General features: G+C 43.7%; 1 protein-coding gene across 4 annotated transcripts in view; it reads right to left on the bottom strand.

Annotated features, from left to right (window-relative positions):
- Positions 1 to 23,375, bottom strand: part of PTCH1 (patched 1) — a 138,931-nt gene that overhangs the window by 42,733 nt on the left and 72,823 nt on the right. For all 4 annotated transcript variants that reach the window (XM_061626467.1, XM_061626474.1, XM_061626477.1 and 1 more), the window contains 2 exons: positions 22,999 to 23,124; positions 506 to 624 (listed from right to left, as the gene is read on the bottom strand). In XM_061626467.1, the coding sequence (XP_061482451.1) occupies positions 506 to 624; positions 22,999 to 23,124 (245 nt within the window). The remainder of the gene's footprint in view (positions 1 to 505; positions 625 to 22,998; positions 23,125 to 23,375) is intronic.

Here is a 23,375-nt window from a genome sequence, read left to right as displayed (position 1 = left end):
GAGGCTACAATCTGTAATGCTGGCTGGGAGGAAAACAACAACAGAACAGAGCAGATGGTAGGTTTACACCTGTTGGCATCAAACAAGTCCTGGCAATGGAAACTATTCACACAGAAAGCATGCCATTAATAGCTTCCCTTGCTGATCACACTAAGGATGGTGTTATACCACCACTTAATGGCACGGTGGCTTCTGTTAAAACTTTCCAAACCGTGGCTCTAACTGAGTAGACAGCTTTATCAACTGTATTTTCCAACCATGTGGCAATTTAAGTGCCACCACATTCTCACACTTTGAAATCATGGACACTGGGATAGCAACAAAGCTTGGTTCTCCACTCACACAGAGAGGCTACAGATATTTTGGTCCCCTTGCAGTTGGAGCACCGGAAGATTGAAAGCAGCCACCTAAATCCATCTTAAGGAATGTGTGTACGAATCATGCAGTCAATGGCAAAATGTCTATTCAAAATGATGAAGTCTATGCAGTCATCCTATTAACTCACCTTGTAAAGCAACAGAAGATATCCAATCTCTGATCTTCACGGCGGTAGAGATCCATACTCAAAATAGCAGGAAAAATTAACAGAACCATGGCAAAGTTGAATACCACTACCACAGCAGCCTATTTAATCAAACAGAAAATGACAGGGTATATTAAAAGGATGGAATTTAGAAAAACAAAAACTTGAGTCTTTTCATTTGACAGCCTATTTGCTATGTGGGATCATCTATGCTCAGGATTTTGCTGAAGAGAATGACAGATATATTTTACCATTGCTATTTTATCATGGAACTCTTTTTTCCAATCTGTTTTTTTGGTAGTATGAAATCAGATATACCTTTTGATGGTGGCCTTGCACATTATCACTACATCTCAGCCTCCATTCCTAATCTGTAAACCAGGGAAACAAAAACCTACCTCACAAGATTATAAGGAGAGATGTAAAGCTATTTGCTTGTGATTTAACTTTCACATACCTATTTCTAAAATTAGCAAAGCTCAAGGCAGCAATGTAGCTAGAGAGATCACCGTTGACTGAAACTATCCTCGTGAGCTCAAATAACTACCAGTTTAGTCCTCCAGGAAAGAAATCCTCTGACCAGTCCATGATTTATAAAATATCCCCTCCACATATAAAACATTGGTGAGATCATGGTCAGGACTTCAGAATCCCCTTTGATCCTTGCTAAATAGGATTGACTCTCTCAGAGAAAGGAACTGCAATTTTAGCAGGGTATGTATTGACTTAGTTTTTGCAATTATAAAAAAGGAAAGAAAGCACACCACCCTCTTTCTGAAGTTCTCCTGCAACTTCTCTGAAGTGTTTCCCATTCTTTCAGACTAACCTCACCAGAATGTTTGGTAGTTTTAGTTACCTGCAGCCAATCAAAAGATTCCTTAAGTACCAAGGAAGCACTAGTAAGAAGGGAACCCATGACTGTGCTTTAGTGCGAGTTTGTATCCAAAGCAGGGCCATTTTAAAATCAAAATTTTGACATTAGCACAAGAAATTATGCCTAGGACATAAGCGTTATATGGAATTTATGTATTCATTTATTACTTCTTTGTTACATTTGTATCCCGTCCTTCCTCCCAGAAGGAGCCCAGGGTAGAATTATTTTGGTAAATGATTTCATCATTCTGATGGAAAAAAACATTTGAGGAAAGGGCCACAGTGACTGAGCATCTCAGTAACGGAGCATCTGCTCTGTATGCAGAACATCCCATGTTCAATCTTTGGAGACAGGGCTGGGAATGTCCCATCTCTGAAACCCTGGAGAGCCACTGCCAGTCAGTGAAGACAGCACTAAGCTAGATGGTCCCATGGCCTGGCTCAGAATAAAGCAGCTTCCTGTGTTCCATTTTTAACCCACACTGTATCTGTACATTTTCCCATAGGCATGCAACTACTTTGGGTGGATGTTAATCTTGATAAATCATGAAGCACCCACTCAGCCATTCTAGATTTCTCCAAAGCAGCTGAACTGAAGAAAGGACACAGAGCAATGCTTAAAACCAGAGAAGGTAGATTTATTATTTATTTATTATTTGATTTATATCCCGCCCTTCCTCCCAGCAGGAGCCCAGGCCCAGATTTATGTTGAGCATTGTTAGGGAAAATAGCTATGAAGATCAGTTGAACTTCTGATCAAAACCTATTAAAGGATGCAAAATCTTCTTCCTTGGATATTTTCACTTCAGTTTGTACCAGTTTTATGTGCTTTTAAGTGGCATAGGGCAGGGGGCTGAGTTAGATGGTTTCCAGGGTTCCAACTCTACAATTATGCAAACTGAATTGTTACTCAATGGATATTTTATACATTATCCACAACAGATGTCATAGAATCACAGAATCATAGAGTTGGAAGGGGCCTTGTAGGCCATCGAGTCCAACCCCCTGCTCACAGCAGGAAATCCACAGCTAGAGCATCTCCCGCAGATAGCTGTCCAGCCTCTGCTTGAAGACATCCAGCGAAGGGGATCCTAGTAAATGTCTATTCACTAGGGTTGCCAGCTGGTCAGAAAAGAAAGACCTAGCCTCTAATAGATTTTGTGTGCAGAAATCAAGAGATGAAGCTTTGTGTTTATTTATTAGATTTACTGTATGTATCTGGTCACTCTGCTGTGAAGGAATTCAAGATTGTATAGGCAGAGTGCCCAAGGCATACCTGCTTGACTTCAGGAATGTCACTGCACCATGTACCTTCATACCATGACCTAGTATGGAGATAAACCTTATTATCGCCTAGTAATTGCTGCAAATCAAACTGCTTTAAAAAAAGATAGCTACAGGTTGAAAAGTTGGCAACTCTGTTGCCCTCTTGAAAGCCCCTAAAGGAGTGGGGGACAGCAGAGGTGACAAAGCACTCACTTTTCTTTTTTTTAAGGTGAATAGTCACATCAAGAATGATCAGCATAGTGGGACAGAGCCGCACCACCACCATCCTGATAGTGACATAGCTGGCACTTATCTGGATGGTGCAGGGGAGCAACAAGGTTGGGAGTGCATGGGTGCACCGGCAGCAGCAGCACTGGGTTGCTCCAGTGGTGTGCCTGAGCAGCCCTGATCTCACCACTACCCTCCCCTGCCCACAGCAGCAGCAACGCCACTATCATGATGGCAGCAGCGCCTCACCACACTGGCCACTTCTTGGTCACATGAATGCTGTGCCTCAGAGACACACAGCAGCACTAACGTTTCCCATGCTCTGTCTTAAGCTGCTTTCATGTTTTTCAAGTTATTGTGTTGAAATATGCATCCAAACAGCGCATAGTGCATCAGCGCAGTGTCTTGAACAGATGCCAGTTTCCCCAGCACTCTAATAAGAATGGTAGAGCTAGGTTAGTGAGCCCCATTTCAATTTCTGACAATGTCTTTTATGTACCATTGCTCTGGAGTACTGTGGGAAAATAAAATGGTGCTCATATGCAATCTGCCTGGTGAGGACTGGAGCACTTCTTCCTGCCACTTCCAAGGAAACCTATTGGGGCACACCCACATAGGAGGGAGCCCACCACAGGGCACTTTGCTGAGGCCTCCTCAAACCTGGAGCTAGTCCTCTATGTTGGCAGCTTCAAACAACCAGTTACCAAATCCTCCACCCTCAACATTTACTGAATTCTCCCTACAATACAATTCTATTCTGTTTAGGGCTCCCTGGGCATGCTGAATATTGTATTTTGATACTGAAGTACATTACAGTTCCCTGTCATTGGCATTATCCTTGATTATGGTATATTCTGCTCAACTATAAATGTAAATCTTTTTTAAAAATAAGAATGTAGTCCAGCACAGATCAGTAGGAAAGCTCAGCAGTGTCTGTTGAAAAAAACAGTCAGCCCTGGAGTTGCTGGAAATGGGAAGGTCCCCTCACATCACCCTTCCCTTTTGCATACAGCAGCATTTAGAGAAGATGGTGAACTTGAGGGTCTCAGGCTGCCCTCTTGGAAATCAACAAAGCTGGAGGAGCCTGTGGCCTTCATCCAGCAGTGTGTGAATATGTCATGGCCTAGTTGTCAGTGTAGGAAAAGATCCCAATTTATCTGAGAGCAATTAAAAAAAATTAAGAAAAAATTGTACCGAAGTCCTATGTTATATCCCCCACAAACAGGTGGTTTTGCTTCTTAAAAAAGCAAACCTTTCAGTAATCCACTGCTTCAAAAAGTGGCAGTGGTTGTTGCTGCTGTTCCATATGTTAACTGAAATAAAATAATGGAAGTCTGTGCTGGAGTCACTGAGGGAGAAAGCCTTGCAGGCTGGGGCCCTGCCCAAGGTATGTGCTGTTCTTTGCCATTCCTTGCAGACCACCCAAGGAGAGCGGGTGTATTGTGTAGCCAGAGATGATGAGCAGATGAGGAGGCCTGTCGTGCAGTCTTTCACCTCACTGCTATCTATCTGCAACTCCCTTCTAATGGCATTCAAGGGTTGCATTTTCCTCCCCTCTCACCCCCCCCTTTACAAGTAAAATTAAAGACTTCATGACAGGAACGAAGGATGCTTAAGGAGCTGGATATAGAGGAGATGTTTAAATATTTCAGTTTAAGCTGGGAGTAAGATAATAAATTAGTCTTAACAGCCTGCATTGTTTCTCCCACAAAACACACATGTGTCTCAAAGACAGATGGGACATTGTGCATCATTAAGCAAGTGTACACAGAGAAAGGAATACAGTCATTTACAGTTGCATGAAGGCTCTCACTACAGGGAAGAGACTGTGACATGCTTCTTTGCCAGACAGCTCACAAGGGAAGGAAGGTGTGTGTGTGTGTGGAAATTGACCTAGAAAAGTGTAAACTGTTATTCTATGGTGAGGAACCCAGCTATTGTGTTGATAGAAAGCCTTTTCAGAAGGTATCACCCCTTACCCCATCCCCAGTCTCTACAAATGGTGGAACTGGGAGTCTGTACCAGGCTTCTATGCAAACTCACAGGGTGTAGAACATATTGCTAGAAGCAAGAGATACTGGGTTAGTCATAGTCAGAGTAAACCCACTGAAATTAATGGACATGACAAACTTAAGCCTATTAATTTAATTGGTCTACTCAGAGCAAAACTTAGTTGGATACAACCTACTATATTTGCTTGAAAGTGGGATTTCCCTTACACCCCCCATCCAACTCTCTAATTAGGCAGATTCCACATTCAAATAAATGGAGGATTCCCCATCTGAGACATTATATTGTATATGAGGTGAAGGGGAGGACACACTTTCAATCCCTCCTTGTTCTGAAGTGCAGGGGTGGGGGAATATCAGCTGTATCAACTGTATTATGTGAACAGGCTCTAAATTTCTTTCATTACAGATAAATCCAGACACACCTCTGGAGCACACTATGGTGAGAAAATATTAAAAATTACCTAAGGTGCTGGTACAAACTCAGTGTCACTTTTACTTTGAGGCACACTTACAATTTTCCTATCAGCCAAGAACAAAATTAAATCTGGAATTAAGGGTGTAATCTTATACTGATGATCCACTGGCTGAGGGGCCACTGGATTCAAGAAGCCTTGCTATACCAGGTATGCCACTGCTATGGATAAATACACCAGCTGAGCATCATCATCATCATCATCATTATTTTAATTTTACCCCGCCCTTTTTCCAAAGCTGGAACTCAGGGCGGCTTACATTCTGTCAGTAGAGCTGTTCTGTTGGTGAAAATATTCCAGTGAAATGCCAAACATGGGAAGGAGTCACAGGCAGGACATGGGTAGCACAGGGAAAGGTGCATTTACAACATATTTTGTACCCTTCATTTCATGGTCACACTCCCTCAGCAATGGTGCAACTGTTCACAAGCTCTAGATCTATCACAAATAATCCCCTGTCCACTGACTTCAAGGGAAGTGGGGGGGGGATAAAAATGGCCACCCCCACGTCAACAAATGCCTCATTCACATTGCCACAACAGAACATAGTATGGAGAAACTCAGCACCCCATCCCAGCATACCACCACTAGGATATAAACCCCAAACAGGAGACAATACCTCGGATGCTAGGGAGTGCAGCATGGGGCTCTGTCTCTCTGGTCTCAACCTCATGCTCACTTATTGCTCGCAAGGGGGAACTTTGGTGTTGGGGAATTATGGAGAAAAAGCCACACTGGGCATGCTGGATGCAAATGGAGCACTTTGCACAAAACAGCCTGTTTCCAGAACACACACAGGAACAAGCACACTGCTAGTATTTGTCTTCTTAGTACCCTCACAGGTGTTCTGCCCCATGACTTCAGGAACAGCCACCCAACACCATGCTAACTCCAGTCTAAGAAGTGGGGGTGCAGAGCAGAGCACCCCACACAGGTAAGCAAAGGAATGGGGGGTCATATTATTTTGTGTTTAACTGCTGCAACTCCTTCCCACGTCTTTCCCCTCCACCTTTAGCACATATTCATACTGCATCTTGTTTGAACTGTATTGCTTTGACACTCTTTGCACCCCACCTCACCAGTGGACAGCAGTGTTCAGCTGGCAAAGGACAAGTACTTCATTTCACTATGGGCCCAACACTCCCAAGCATTCCCTCTAGTTTCCATACTAAAGATATCTCATACATTTAGCTAGACTGGATGAGGTTTTTTTAAATTTATTTTTTCTTCTTTTCTTTCATTTTCAGCAGTATTTTCCACCTTGGCAAAACAATATAAACTGTTATTTTTGAAAACACGCATAGCAATGTGTTCAGATATTCATTGTAGAAGCACTATATTACATATATCTGTGGATGTTGAATCTAATCTAATCTAGGTGCCAAAGAGTTCCAAAAGGAAGCATTTCATTTATGGGTGCTCAGAAGAGGATGACTTATCACCATGCACACAATAAAAGTATAGCTACACAGGTAATGTATCTGAGGATTTGACTTCCACAATGATGGCAGTCAGTTACTGAGCAACAAAAACAAGCACAGTGAAAGTTTCAGAGAGATCTATCCTTCATATCTGAAAAATCAGCACCTCCTTTGATAGTCATTTGAACTGAACTAAATCAACAGCTTGGTGGTATGGAGAATGTACCACCTTGCCTGAAACAAAAGAAGTTCAGAAACAAGCATTGATATGGAAGACTGAAAGTTGAGTTTTCACCCTGTCAGGAAGCCATTTATTCTCTCTAAACAGCTGGATTATTTTACAGATATTGAGCCTCAAAAGCCAATGAAGGTTTGATTGTTATTTTATAATGTCTCGAGGAAAGTGAACAGAGATAGAGGAAGGTCAAAGCAACACTCTGTTTAAGCCCATCTGCGGTAAGGCTCCTATCTAGATGGAACAGAAATAAACATTGCTGAAAAGAAAAAGAAAAACTTGTTATATTTATGTGCTTTCTTAACTTTGGCAGTGGAAGGTCTCCAAGACAGACAGGAATTCTTCATTAAACAAATCTAAATGAGACAAAGACAGGATGAAGGACTGTAAATGCGGATAAATCCACATTTAAAAACAGACCACCCAAACAGCTTGCACGGCCAGCTGAGTTTGAATACTGTAATTAAATGCATCACCTGAATTTGGCTACACCTGGCAAAGCCATAAGGAACAAATAAGAGACATATCAGCTGCTGACAAGGATTTTCTTTCTTTTTTGCTACTCTTCACTTTTTCTAATGTGCTTGAAAATCATGGATTCCCAATACAAATTCTTTGCAGATAATTCCACCTGCCACATATAATGTGATTAGGGTGGAATGCTTTGTATTACAGCACATAGATATAGTGTTTGTACCTCATACATTATTGCTTTGCTTAGATTTCTTAGTAAAAAACAGCTTCCAGCTCAAAAGTACCAACTGTGGGGTTGTTTTTAATCCAAAGGTTTAAAATGGTTTAGCACTAAGATCTGATGTGACAAACCTAAGTGGTGCACAAAAATGTGGCTATTATTTATGAGAGAAAGAGCAAATCATGACCAGATGCATGAAAAGATGGGGCAACTGAGCAGGGTCAGCACCAGAGGGTGGCCAGGTTGGGCCCTGGCCAAGGGCTCCTGAAGGGCCCTTCCTTAGGGTGGGAGTGTAGTGCTCCCACTCCACAATCCATGACAGCGTCGACTCCTGACCCTGCTGCAGGTTGCAGAGAGGAAGCTCCCAGGCACCACCACCCCATACAGACTGTGCAGGACTCAATAAGCCCGCATGCACACTCCACCTACCTCTCCCATTGCTGTGAATGTTGTGTGTGCTGCCCGTGCATACCAGCCATCAACCAAGATGATGGCAGAGGCTTCCCTTAAAGGGCTAACACCCCTTCTGCCATCTTGGTTCATGGCAGGCATTTGCATGCATAGTGATGAGAGGGAGGTAGGCAGGGTGTGTGGGTAGATGCCGCGGGCCTGGGGCAAACTGGTGTCAAGGGTCTAGTCATGCTTGACGCCGTCCCTGCAACTGAGACATGGCAGTAAAGCACAATGACAATGCACAAGAATAAGATGAGATTCCCAGAGACCAAAACTTTACTAGAAACTGGTTTGTAAGTTTGTAAGTCAATGGCACGTCAGTTTGAATATCATGAGCACCACACATATGCCCAAAATTTACATTCCTAGGCAATTCAGAGCTTTGCTGAGAATATGCTTCATTAGGTTTTTTTCCTTTTGAAAGAATTACTGATTTTAAAATGCATGCATTACTTTCATATGCCGATTTCACTTACAGCAGAATTTTGAACTGCACAATAGATCAGCTTTCAAGGATGGAGGAAAAGATCAAGAAGTGAGCATTTAACAGTCTTGAAAGAGAAAAACATCAGGGTATAACGATTCAACAACATACACTTGCACAGGATGACATGCTTATGGGCAATGCCTCCTTCCCAAGAGAACAATGCTCTCTTGCTGCAACATTACAAACTGCTTTTGAACTCAAAAGTAGTTTGTGATACGACACTGGGGTTGAATGCATTGATGACTGCCGTTAAGGGTGAACATAAGAGCAACATACATTTCTTCAGATCATGGGACTGTCTGTGGGTGGGTCGGGTGGTAAATTCATCCATGAAAATAGATGTTTTATCTATGGAAAATTGTGCCACATGTGTGTGGCATGATTCAGAACCCATAGTTAAAGTAACAGCACTGTAAGTCCTCTCCAGCCAGCGAAAGGCAGCAAGAATGATAGTGGCAAAATAACTCCCTTTCCTACTGGGCGGAGGGGACTCCAGAATCTGAGTGTGGGCACACAACAGTTAGAAGAGATCACAATAAAAAACTGCCTTCATGCAGTGGATTATAACTTCTTTTCATGGCACTGCTTACAGACTGCTATACTCAAACCTAAAAAATAAATAAGTAAATCCCACAATAGTTGTAACAGGTACTAAGAAAAAGTGTAATTATTGCTTCCTCTAGTTAGGTCAAGGGTCAAGCAGAGTGAAAAATGATTGGTGATCCAGACAACAAGGGAAGAAAAATGACTACTGAGAAAGTACAGTTACCAAGTCTTTACCAAGGTCAGAGTGTGCTATAAATCGTCTCATGTTGGAGCACTGCCAAAGGAGAACCTCCCAGAGCTCTCTTCAAAGAGCTCTTCCCTAGTAGTAGCAGTATCAGTGCCTTTAATTTTGTCTTTAGAAAAATATAATATGATTGTAACTACAAAGCAGAAAACATGGTACGCGTGCATGCACACACTCCAAAAATGTGTGAGGTGAACACTGCCATTCTTGGTGCACATATGCACTCTGCAGGTGACACAAGTCTGGGTTCAAAAGCAGCAGTCCGTACATGCAGTGGGGCTCTATTTTTTCAGCTAAGAGAAGTGAAAGAACTTCGTGAGCTGATAAGAACATAAGAACAGCCTGCCAGATCAGGCCAATGGCTCATCTAGTCCAGCATCCTGTTCTCACAGTGGCCAACCAGTTGCCCATGGGAAGCCTGCAAGCAGGGTCTGAGTGCAAGATCACTCTCCCCTCCTGCAGTTTTGACTAACTGATAACAGGAAGCATCCCACCTCCAACTATGGAGGCAAAGCACAGCCATCATGGCTAGTAACCACTGATAGCCTTATCCTCCATGAATTTGTCTAATCCTTTTTAAAGCCATCCAAATTGGTGGCCATCACTGCCTCTTGTGGGAGCAAATTCCATAGTTTAACTATGCGCTGGTTGAAGAAGTACATTTTTCTCTGCCCTGAATCTTCCAACATTCAGCTTTGTTGGATGTCCACGAATTCCAGTGTTATGAGAAAGGGAGAAGTTTTTTTTCTCTGTCCACATTCTCCAGGCCATGCATAATTTTATACACCTCTATCATGTCACCTTTTACTTGCCTTTTCCCTAAACTAAAAAGCCCAAATGCTGCAGCCTTTCCTTATAAAGGAGGCATTCCACTCCCTTGATCATTTTGACTGCAATGAGCTCCTGGCTCCCCAGGAATAAGTTCATTTCCCTGAAGACAAGGTGGCTAATCTGGAAAAGGTGAGAGAGGCAGAGATGTTGATGGATGAGCCTTTAGAGACATTATAGCTTTGTCCCATTCCCAGGATGATACCTCCCCTGCCATTATGGAGAATGAGGGCCTTGGGGAAGGAGAGTGTCGCTCTGAGGAAAAGGGAAATGATCCTTTAGAAAGGATCTATTCCTTGGGGATGAGCAGATATTCTCTCGTGCCAAGAATACTTCTCCAGGGAGTGTAGTGGGTGGTTTGATCATTAGGAATGTAGACAGTTGTACGATGGGCATACAGACTGCAGGTTTACTTTGGAGCTGAGAGCGATGAAACAGCATAGGAGACGGCTTGAGTGCAGATGGAGGCGGACTCTTGACGGATGCAATCATGCACTGGTAAGTGCCTATACTAAGTTGTACTTAGGGGCAGTGAGAGCAGCAAAAAAGCAATATTTTGCTGCCACCATTAAATCATCTATCTGCCATCCAGCGGAGCTCTTTAAAATTGTCTGAGGGCTATTACATTCTGGCCCTATGGACATGGTGCAGTCATCTCAGGCGTGCTCTAACGAATTTGCTAGGCACTTCCAGGATAAAATCTCTTGCATCCGCCAGGACTTGGACTCCAATGTTATAGCAGTTGAATCGATTGAGGTGTCCAGCGCACAGTCTCGTCCTGATTTTTTGGATGAGTTTCAGTTGGTACAGCTTGAGGACGTTGACAAGGTGCTTGGACTGGTGCGTGCAACCACTTCTAGGTTGGATCCTTGCCCTTCTTGGCTAATAAAAGCTAGCAGGACTGGAACAGCCAGCTGGGCCAAGGCGGTGATTAACGCTTCTTTGCGGGAGGGAGTGGTCCCTGGCCTCTTGAAAGAGGCGACAGTAAGACCACTCCTGAAGAAACCGTCCCTGGACCCGGAAAATTTTAACAACTATAGGCCGGTAGCTAATGTCCCATTCCTGGGCAAGGTCCTGGAACGAGTGGTTGCCAACCAGCTCCAGACACTCTTGGATGAAACCGATTATCTGGATCCATTTCAGTCGGGCTTTAGGCCCAGTTTTGGCACGGAAACAGCCTTGGTCGCCCTGTATGATGACCTTTGTTGGGAGACAGACAGGGGGAGTGTGACCCTGCTGATTCTCCTTGATCTCTCAGCGGCTTTTGATACCATCGACCATGGTATCCTTCTGGGACAACTCACTGATCTGGGAGTGGGCGGTACTGCGTGGCAGTGGTTCCGCTCCTACTTGGCGGGCCGTCTCCAGAGGGTAGTGCTTGGGGAACATTTCTCGGCACCCTGGGACCTCCAATATGGGGTTCCTCAGGGGTCAGTTCTGTCCCCCATGCTTTTTAATATCTACATGAAGCCACTGGGTGCGGTCATCAGGAGTTTTGGAGTGCGTTGCCATCAGTATGCTGATGACACGCAAACTCTATTTCTCCTTTTCATCTTTTTCAGGTGAGGCTGTCGACGTGCTGAATCGATGTCTGGCTGCGACAGTGGACTGGATGAGAGCTAACAAACTGAGGCTTAATCCAGACAAGACTGAGATGCTGCTGGTGGGTGGTTCTCCTCACCAGATGGTGGATGTTCGACCTGTTCTGGATGGGGTTGCACTCCCCCTGAATGCTCAGATTCGTAGCTTGGGTGTTCTTTTAGATCCATCCCTGTCGCTGGAGGCTCAAATAGCCTCGGTGGCACGGGGTGCTTTTTACCAACTTCGGCTGGTGGCCCAGTTACATCCCTATCTGGACAGAGAGAACCTCGCTTCAGTAGTTCATGCACTGGTAACCTCGAAATTAGATAACTGCAATGCGCTCTACGTGGGGCTGCCTTTGAAGACGGTTCGGAAACTGCAGCTTGTGCAGAATGCAGCGGCCAGATTGTTAACGGGGACCAGACGGTCCGACCATATAACACCGATTCTGGCCCGCTTGCATTGGCTGCCTATATGTTTCCGGGCCCGGTTCAAAGTGCTGGTTTTAACCTACAAAGCCTTACACGGCACAGGACCACATACCTGTTGGAACGCCTCCCCCGACATGAAACTGCCCGTACACTACGCTCAACATCGAAGACCCTCCGCTGAGTGCCTACTCATAGGGAAGCTCGAAGGGTGGCAACACGAAAAAGGGCTTTTTCAGTGGTGGCCCCCGAATTGTGGAACACCCTCCCAGAGGAGATACGCCTGGCGCCAACGTTACTATCTTTTCGGCGCCAGGTTAAAACTTTCCTCTTCGACCAGGCATTTTAATTATTTTAATTATTTTAACCATGTTGTATATATTGGAAGTGTTTTAATTCTTAATATTTCGTATTTTTAAATTGTGTTTTATATTGTATATGTTTATGTATTTCTATTGTTGTTCTTGTTCTTGTGAACAGCCCAGAGAGCTTCGGCTATGGGGCGGTCTATAAGTTTAATGAAATAAATAAATGAATGAAATAAATTATTTGCCTGGCTGGTGTGATGGCTGTGGATATTGTCCATTGTCTAGAAAGCCTGGTTGATAGTGCTATCTAGACAAGATAGTGGGGAGGAGTCAGTGGTCACGGTGCACATTGGCACCAATGACCTTATGAGGTCCTGGAAGCAAAATTTAGGTTGCTAGGTGGGATGCTGAAAGCTAGGACCTCCAAGGTAGTTTTCTCTGAAATGCTACCGGTTCCACATGCAGTGCCAGCTAGATCGGCAAAGCTTTTTAGTCTCAATGCGTGGATGAAATAATGGTGTTGGGAGGAGAGATTTGGATTTGTTAGGCACTGGGGTACATTTTGGGACAAGCTGGGCCTGTACAAAAGGACAGGTTCCACTTGAACCAGGATGGAACCAGATTGCTGGCACTTAAAATCAAAAAGGTGGCAGAGCAACTTTTAAACTGACTGAGGGGGAAACGCTGACAGGAGCTGAGGAGGGTCTGGTTAGACCAAAAGAAATATGATGAAAATTTAAATGGGGTAGGCATAGAACTAGGCATTGTGGATACAAGGACCCAGGATAGCAATTCAGAGAAGACAACGTACCACAGGTCAAAACAAAAGTGTCAAAGACACTTGAAGAGGGACAGAGTATACAAGTGTTTATATGCTAATTCTAGAAGTCTCTGAGCCAAGATGGGAGAAGTGAAGTGCTTGGTCTTAGAGGACAGCATGGATACAATGAGCATAATGGAAACATGGTGGAATGGAGAGAAACAGTGGGACTTAGTTATCCCTGGATATAAACTATATCGGAAGGATGTATTGGAGATGCTGCTGCTCTATATGTGAAAGAGAGCATTGAATCCAGCAAGCTAGAAACCCCAAAAGAGGCAGACTCCTCCACACAGGGCCGGTTCTAAGGGGCGGCCAGGTTGGGCACTGGCCCGAGGGCCCTGCAGCTACAGGAGCCCCTGGGGGTTCCCTGAGGGGCCCTCCACTCCCCTTCTGTGATCCGCGGCATGAGCCGTGCCGCGGATCGCAAGACAAAACCTTCCAAGCCACCTGCCATCCCCCTCGCTTCGCCTACCTTTCTCGGCTGTTATTTGTGGCTGCGCGTACTGCGCGTGGGGTTGCCATCAATCAAGATGGCAGCCGAGGTTTCTGTAAGGGACTGAAGCCTCTGCCGCCATCTTGGTTGATGGCAGCAATGCGCGCGCTGGATGCCATCAACCAAGATGGCAGCAGAGGCTTCAGTCCCTTAAGGAAACCTTGGCCGCCGTCTTGATTGATGGCAACCCTGCGCGCGCAGTGCACACAGCCGCAATGAACAGCAGAGAAAGGTAGGTGAAGCGGGGGGGTGGCAGGTGGCTCAGAAGGTCTTGTCTTGAGATCCATGGGATCGCGGAAGGGGAGCGGAGGGGTCCAGGGCAGGCTAATGCCCAAGGGCCCCCGCATTCCTGGAGCTGGCCCTGCCTCCACAGAATCATTGTGGGTGGTGATACCAGGCCCAAGAGTAATTTAGTAGTGGAGATGTTCTACCTTCCACCTGATTAAAATGCTGAGGGAAATCTTGAGATGAAAAATGAAATCAAAAAGCATCCAAACTGGAAAATGTTGTAGTAATGGGTGTCTTCAACTACCCTGGCATAGACTGGCAATATATGTGTTCCAGTCGCAACAAAGAGGTAAAACATCTAGATACCCTAGAACAGTTGATCATGGGATTGACCAGGAGGACAGGGACCCTGGACTTAACTTGAAGTGGTGCCCAGAACTTGGTACGAGATGTGTTGTTGAACTGATTGGGAGCAGTGACCATAATGCTATTAAATTAAACATATATATGAATGGACAATAGACAAGAAAATCCAGCATGGTCACATTTGACTTCAAAAGAGGACAGTTCCCAAAAATGAGAGGACTGGTAAAATGAAAGTTGAAAGGCAAGATCTAGACTGTCAAAATGGAAATGGACTGCCTTCAAGTCGCTTCCGACTTATGGCTACCCTATGAATAGGGTTTTCAAGGTAAGCAGTATTCAAAGGTGGTTTACCATTGCCTCTGTCTGAGGCTGAGAGGCAGTAACTGGCCCAAGGTCACCCAGTGAGCTTCATGGCTGTGTGGGGATTCAAACCCTGGTCTCCCAGGTGGTAGTCCAACACCTTAACCATTACACCACACTGGCTCCAAAATGCTTGGGAGTTGCTTAAAAACACAACATTAGAAGTGAACTGGAGTGTATACAATAGGTAAGTAAAGGTACCACCAGGGCTAAAAGGATGCCAACATGGTTAACAACCAGAGCTGATGGATGTCTGTCACACCCAGCAATAGAAAACTTCTATGCATGTTTTCAAAGGCAGACACAGGATATGAAACAAATGTATTGATGTATTAATAACAGACATGAAAGCATCACTTATAATACTGTAATACAACCTTAGGTCCCCAGATGTTGTTGGACTACAACTTCCATGATTTCTTGACCAGTGGCTAAGCTGGCTAGAGATGATGGGAGTTATAGTCCAACAACATCTGGGAACCCAGATTGAAGGTTGAAGAACAGTGACTTATAATGTAAAGCACATGGGCATGCTCTAGTCTAAGGAAAGAGAAAGCCTTAATTACAGGGCCAATATTTTATATCTTAAGATTCACTAACAGGCAAAAAACCTTGCAGTTTAAGAATGTACCTATAGCCCACAGATATTTCTATCAAACTTTAAAAATCAGGGAAATTGGGCAGCTATAGTGAATGCACTAGGGGAGCAGGAGACCTGACCTCCTCTCTGAGATATTGGATTGCCCTACACATTTGTCTAAATGCAAACACAATTTGGGTTGGTCTTTCACAGTCCAATCCACTTACTGTGTAGCCTGGAAGAATTTGGTAACATGTGCCTCTGAGCATGTGGTGAGTGGTGGCAATACCTGCCATCTCCAAAGATGGAGAATTATATTTTTGTATGTTTGTTGGTGTTCTTACTTTGCTTCTTTCCTGTGTTACTAATGTTTCTACAGAGAATCTAACCTAGGAAACTATATTTCCCTCATTATTCATCCTAGAAATCTGTGTCAAATTTATTTTTATTATTTTCAATGTCTTTTTATTGGTCAATGTCATATGATGGTGAAGACAGCCTTCTGTATTTCAAATTGTTGGTTATGTTCTATTTCTATTTTGAGTGCATTAACAGTTGAATCTGAAACTGCAGTTTGATGTAAAATCAGACTGATTACAATATGTTGCTACTTCAGCAATGACTCTAGCTGTTGGAAAAAAGAGGATGCATGTTTTCAGCCTGCTATGTTTAAACCACTTCATTTAAGGCAAAGTGGACACGGTCAATTAAAAACATAGAGCACATCTAGAATTTTGCTGTAATATATTTCACCTACCACTGTTTTATCTTGCGCAAATTGAGACACTCCTGAGGTTCACTGGACACTATTCTGCAGAAGTCAGTGCCATTATTCCACTATTTTTTTGGAGTTTTTTTTAGTGTAAATTTTGGAAAGTGTTGCTGTACTTCACATATTCACAGAAATAGAAACAAAAGAAAATGATTTCCTATAGGCAACTTTACTAAAATTGCAAAGTAAATCAGACATATTTAAAGTGACCATCTGAACTATATCAACTGTCTTAATAATGTTGCTTCCTCCCTGCTAAAACAAGATCAGCACAGCAGAATGGATTGATCATTTGCATGCTTATTGAGTTAAGTGGGATTTACTCCCCTGTAATCATGCTTAGGATAGGTGAAACTGACCACAGGGAATGGGGAGGGGAGGAGGAAGAAGAGGAGGAAAGGTAGAAGGGAGGATTGGGATGGGAGCAGGCAGGAGGGGGAGGGGAGGAGAAGGACAGGTTTGATCATTTGCATGTTTATTGAGTTCAGTGCAATTTACTCCCATGCAATCATGCTTAGGATAGGTAAAACTGACCAGGGAGGAGGGACGGTGGGCTGGAGTGGGCAGGGGAGGAGGAGGAAGGAAGAGTGGAGGAAGAAGGGACGAGGAGAGAGGAAGGAGGGGAAAAGCAGGTCTGATCATTTGCATGCTTATTGAGTTCAATGGGATTTACTCCTATGCAATCATGGTTAGGATAGGAAAAACTGACCATGGGGGAGGTGGAGGGGGAAGGAGCGTATTGGAGGGGGGCAAAGGAAGAGGGAGGGCAGGTTTGATCATTTGCTTTCTTATAGAGTTCAATTGTATTTACTTCCATGCAATCATGCTTAAGATAGGTAAAACTAACCACAGGGAGGAGGAAGGGGAGGGGGAGGAGGGGATAGGAACGGGATGGGGAGGGAGGGGCAAAGGAAGGGGGAGGGAAGGGGCAAGAGGGAGGGGATAGGAGGGAGAAGGGAGGATGGGTTTGATCTAGGGTTGCCAGGCTCAGGGCCTGAGAATGATTCTGTATCTTTAAGAGAAGAGAAAATTCTGCCAAGTATAGGTTTTCTTGCAACACTGTAATGGGAAAAAAAACACAAGGTGAAATTCTCCCTTCCCCCTGCACAACTTTTAAAGATACAGAAGACCTCTTAGAGGCTGGGCCTGGCAACCCTAGTTTGATCATTTGCATACTTTTTGAGTTCAATGGGATTTATTTCTGTGCAATCATGTTTGAAAATTGAAATGGACTGCTTTCAAGTTGACCGAACTTAGGGTGACCCTTTGAATAGGGTTTTCATGGTAAATGGTATTCAGAGGTGGTTTTACCATTGCCTTCCTCTGAGGCTGAGAGGCAGTGACTGGCCCAAGGTCACCTAGTGAGCTTCATGGCTGTGTGGGGATTCGAACCCTTGTCTCCCAGGTCACAGTCCAACACTGACCTGGGGGAGGGGGAGGGGAGGAGATTGGGTGGGTGGGCACTGGGCAGAGAGGCAAACCCTTACATCCACACCAGGCCTTTATTTCACTTTGGACAATAATGGCTTCTCTCAAAGAATCCTGGGAAGTGTAGTTAGTGAAGGGTGCTGAGAGTTGCTAGGAGACGCCCTGTTCCCCTCACAGACCTTCAATCAGAGTGGCTGACTGTTAAACCATTCTCTCAGGGGAATAGGAGTCTCTTAGCACCCTTCACAAACTATACTTCCCAGGATTCTTTGAGGGAAGCCATGACTGTCTCACATGAAATCAAAGTCTGGTGTGGGTGTGGCCCCCTGATTAGCCAAGCCCAGCAGCTGTGAGGCTTTTAGAACACTGACAGCTGGTTCTTACTGAGCATGCCCCACATTATCATAGGGTTCTAGCCAAAATTTCTTTAATTAATTAAAAACCAGCCAGTTTTTTTTTAACTTTTAAACTGCAGAAGATGAAGGTCAGAGTATTACAGGGGCAAGGTCAGTATTAGGATTACAGGTACTCTGTGAACATGGCTGATTTTTAATGGATTTCAACAATTATGACAACTGACAAAAAAGTCTAAAAGGGCTCTGGGGTTTTTTCCTCTCTTTTTAGACTTTGAACTCTCTGTTCTCTCTGACTGTTTTGTGTATCACCATTAAAATTGAGAGGGTTGTTAAGCAAGCGTTTCTGAGTTCAGGACTATTAAGTTTTGTAAGGTTTTGTTTTGAAATGAGCTTATGGGAAGCATCAGAATGGCATGGGGGGTATTTTCAATTAAACATTGTGGAATGTGAAAAATCCCTGCTGGCTATAGTATACAGCCACTCTTGTGGCTGTATAATTCAACTCAGAGCCTATTTATACATTATGAATTATGCCTGAATTATGTCAGTGGTAACTTATACTTCTGAAGTATGCATATGAGCAAAGTAAAATGGGAGAAGAGTATCCATAAAAACATTTCATGCCTTGATTTCTACATATGCAGTGGCCCTGCTTAGAGAAATTGGAGAAGAGCATTCCTGGAAAACACTAGACATGAGTCAACAATACACGACTGACACGAACAGACTATAAGTGTTATTCATACAAATAAATCAGTCTTCAGAGTGAGTTCATGCATTTAGTTCTAGTGCTAACATGATCTCAAATACTGGGCAATTGTTTAAAGTGGTAAGAAGCAATGACCCATATGGTCTAGCAACCTTTAACAGATTATAGCAGTTTCATATTTGGCTTAAACAGACAGAATGCTTAATCATCATTTGTTTTTCTTAAACTATGAGTAAATGTTACACCTGAACTGAGATATGGTTAAGGATTGGCAAAAACACAGAATACAAAACCATGAATTGAAGTAAGTTTGCAAATCATTGTGTATGTTAACTGTGATAAAGCAGTACATCTGCATCAAGCAGGAAGAAAGGCCAAACCATGGTTTTGCTGTCTGTTGGATCTTAAGCAGGGTTAGAACAACCCCCCCTTGCAGGTTACAGCTAATAAGTCGGGGGAAGGGAAGCTTGGACTTCATCGCTGACCCCAGCTAGGTATCACCAGTGACAGCCGCTATTATTACATGAGCTACATAACACATGAATTCATCTCTAGTGGACAGCTCCCATAATCTGGTGGACAGCTCCCACTAAGAATCAGTATCTGAATCAGTATCAAAATACTCCCACAGCAATATGCAAAGGCCTAAGTGAGGAAGCAAAGAACCATAAACTTTCTGACAACACTTTGCACAGCCTATTTATTATTTATTTTAAAAACTTGTGCCCCACCTATTTTTCAGACACTAAGAATGAAAAACAGTTATAAAATATAAAACAATCCACAGTTCAACCAAACCACAAATAAAAATGGCAAAAAACTAAGACGGATTATCTAATGGCCATGGGTTCACCAACCATCTAAAACAGTGCAGTGGAGTGGGGGGTAGGATCCAATACAGCTCACTTGGCAAAGCATTCCAGAGCGGGTGCCATTACAGAAAAGCCCGAGCCCTGGTCATTACTAAGCATCCTTCATGGTGGTCAAAGGATCTGGAGCAGGGTCGCAGATGAAAATCACAGCATGCAGGGAGGCTATATCTGAGGCTCTGCTTCTCTGATGCTTCTAAATTTCCTGGGACAACTAAACTCACAAATTTTACAGGGATTTGAAATAGGGAAAGTAGCAAACCAATACCTGATACATACATGGAGGATAAAGCTATCAGTGGCTACTAACCACAATTACAATGTGCTACCTCTACTGCTGGAGGCAGCATGTCTCTGAATCCCAGCTGCTGGGAATCACGAGTGGGTAGAATGCTATCATGCTCAAGTCCTGCTTCTAGGCTTCCCATAGGATCTGGAGGATCTGTGTGAACAGGATGCTGGACTATTGGCCTGATCCAGCAGGGTCTTATGTTCTTATGCACAAAGGACACCATTATTTATAAAGCAAGCCTTGTAAATATAACTAATAAAATGGCATGCTCTACAATGGATTTCAGTGTGTGTTTGTGTGTACAGGCTTTTAATATATCTATTCTGCACTTAGAAAACATGACCTTGTGAAGAAGAAACTCTTATTTGGACGTATTTTCCTACACTGCACTGCCTATAAATCCAAAGCTGACTCCATGATTACTGAGAGCATATGGGATTAGTCAGAACCCAGGAAAAGCCCTCATCCCTGCAATCACAATGAACTTTCTTCAGACAGATAAACATTAAGTGCTGATGGTTAAGCAAGCTCACCATCCTGATGGGTAGTAATTTGATCTCCCTTTTCTGCCCCATTTGCCTTTAGTAATTAAGCCACCACTTGGAAGGGCCAAGTTTCAAAGACAACTTCCCTACGAACCTGCTTGAAACTTGCAATACCAAGTTCAACCTCTAGGCATTCTGCTTCCAAAAGTGCTCTTTTGACCCTTCCATGTAAGTAGCTGGGCTAGCCCAACAGAAAAAAAGGGAGACTTTTCCACTGAGGTGGTGATAGTGAGAGGGTGTGAAAGAGCAGGAGTATAGGAGAAAATACCCATCTGAAAAAATGTTATTAATTAAGGCTCCAATCTACTTCTGAAAATACGGACACTGATTCTTAGTCTAGCAAGAATCAAAGCTCAGCAAATTAACATCTGAGTAGAACCAGATAAGAGAATTATAATTATCTCTTTTTTCCATTCCTAAATTACCTGCGTTTGTTGATTCCTTTTTCTCTTTGTGTTTTACCAATAAAAATATTTTATGCTCTAGACCAGTGGTTCCCAACCTTTAGGAGTACAGGACCCCCTTTTTAAACTCAAAATTTTTTGTGACCCCCACATGCTAATTGTTGTAATTTTAGTATCTGTTAATTGAAAAAAATACACAATGAAGTGTTAAGTAATGTCATTTTTGTTCATCTCAACAACAAATATGATATTTATTATCTGCCCTTCACCAGAAAGTCCCAGGGCAGATTACAGAATATAAACAACTTATAACAAAATTTGAAGGATAGTCAACTTACTAGGTAACTAGGGGCTTCACGCACCAACCCCATACACATACACATACTTGTACACGTACACACACACGAGCTCCCAAAACACACACATCCACACCCAAACCCAGGGATCCCACCCCTCAAGGATGCTGTGACAGTGGCTCATTGTCTTACCATATTTCAATTTTGCTAACAAAAAAGCAAAACAAGGAATAGAAACTAAAGATAAAATCCCTTACATCTCTTTTTCAAAGAGGGGGTGACAGACAGACAGACAGACAGACAGACAGACAGACAGACAGACAGACAGACAGACAGACAGACAGACAGTCTCTCTCTCTCTCTCTCTCTCTCTCTCCCTCTCTCCCTCCCTCCCTCCCTCCCTCCCTCCCTCTCTCTCTCCCTCTCCCATAAGCCAGCCAAAAATCACCTCTTTGTATTTGAACATTTTTATGATCCTTATGTATCATACCACACTTACTCAGAGGGGTGGCACAGGACACCTTGAAGGTCTTCTATTCTCCTTAACTATAGTGGATCAGTACAAGGTTGTTGCTTTTTAAAAGATCTGGGCCATATATAGAGTTAAGCCCCCAGATGAGAACAGGATCCAAATAACGAAAGGGGGAAGGGCTGTCCATTAATTTAAGAAGGGAGTGGTTCCTTGAGCAAGGCAAGTTGAGAAACACACCGTCCTCTCCCTCCTTCTTTTCATGAGACAGCCTGAATAGTTGTTAACTCCATCACACTCAGGCATCCCCTTGCCCCCCCCGACACAGGTTTGGCCAGACACCGTCCCACCCTGACCCCCCCACCTACTGCTTTTGCCTCCTCCCAATGTTAGCAAACCTAGGAGAAAGCCCTGCATATCACTGGGGGGGTGGAAGGAGAAGTGTGTGGGGCAGTCTCCCGCAAGCCTTCTCTCCGCGCCCTTCTAATTTGGAAACCTCTCAGTAGCAATTTCAAGCCTAAGCAGAAAAAAGAGAGGGGAAGGAGTAGTCGGCTGGTTTTTCACCTGCATCCCTGGCAGGCCAGGCTGCTGCACAGGGGAGCCATGATGACGGAAGCAGCAAGAGACAGTGCGCTGCTGTTCCTGCTCCGCCGTTGCCGCCCCTCCTCCTCGTTTGAGGCGGTTCCAGGAACAGAAGGATTCACCTCAGCACCATCACCTCCTCCACTCACACACCACAATCCACCAGGGACCACGGACCACGGAAGGAATGTGTGAGGGGAGGACTTGTGTGGTGTCCGTGCGCACGCACAGAAGGTGGGTAGGCGGGCGCTGAACAAGCAGTGAGCCTTCCTGAGTTTCACTCCTGAATTTCTTGAAATAATCGCATATTCTTCTGCCTACTGTTCTTGCGGTGGCGGCAGAGGCGGCATTCCTCTGCACTCTTCTTCGCGGTCCCCTTTATATTGTTCCACGACCTCCTTGGGGGCTACGGACCCCAGGTTGGGAATCACTGCTCTAGACTATTGTAACTCTACATACTCAAGTATAATGTCATGCGTCTAGACGTTCAAGTAAGATAAAGGGCTTTTGTTCTTTTAAAACTGTACCCAATTTTGAATGAAAGCATCATAAAATAAGGGCAACATAACTACCAAGTGCACGTTCCTTTCAGTCATGTACATGAAAATAAGGACAACTGGAATTCAATATATTCTTTAACTTATGCGCCTCTAATATGACTCTAGGTGCTGAACATATTGTCCCTAATAGCAACTGCTAATGAGAATTTCTGCTTTCTTTTCCCAAGCACTGTCTTCTTGACTCTCAGATGCAATCATCAATCTACAGTCAGCAAAGTGGCGACAAATAGTAACTCTAATGTCACAAAACAGCTTTATGAACTTACTTGGAGTGAAAATGCCCGAAGAGCAGGAATGGGAATTAAGGCAGCCATGAAGAATGCAGTAACATTACTGATAGATGTAAGGGCCACACTTGCCCCAGTGCGTTTCAGACATTCCCCTGTTCTAGCCTGAAAAACACATATGAAAGTGTAGAATAAATGATAAATTAAATAGCACACAACATACAAATGATATGAATAGTACATATACTGTGCAGACAGACATGCACAGTTACAGGACACAATCAATATTGTGTATAAAAAGTGATAATGTTACTGTATTATTAATGTCATATTGGCACTAAAAATACATGATGAAAATAAAATTCCACAGTGCCACAGATTTGGTATGAGATACCCACCAGTTATTTATCAAGACA

The sequence above is a fragment of the Rhineura floridana genome, chromosome 1 (assembly GCF_030035675.1).
Source record: "Rhineura floridana isolate rRhiFlo1 chromosome 1, rRhiFlo1.hap2, whole genome shotgun sequence".
Classification (NCBI taxonomy): domain Eukaryota; kingdom Metazoa; phylum Chordata; class Lepidosauria; order Squamata; family Rhineuridae; genus Rhineura; species Rhineura floridana.
This window is presented reverse-complemented; position numbering and strand designations above follow the sequence as displayed.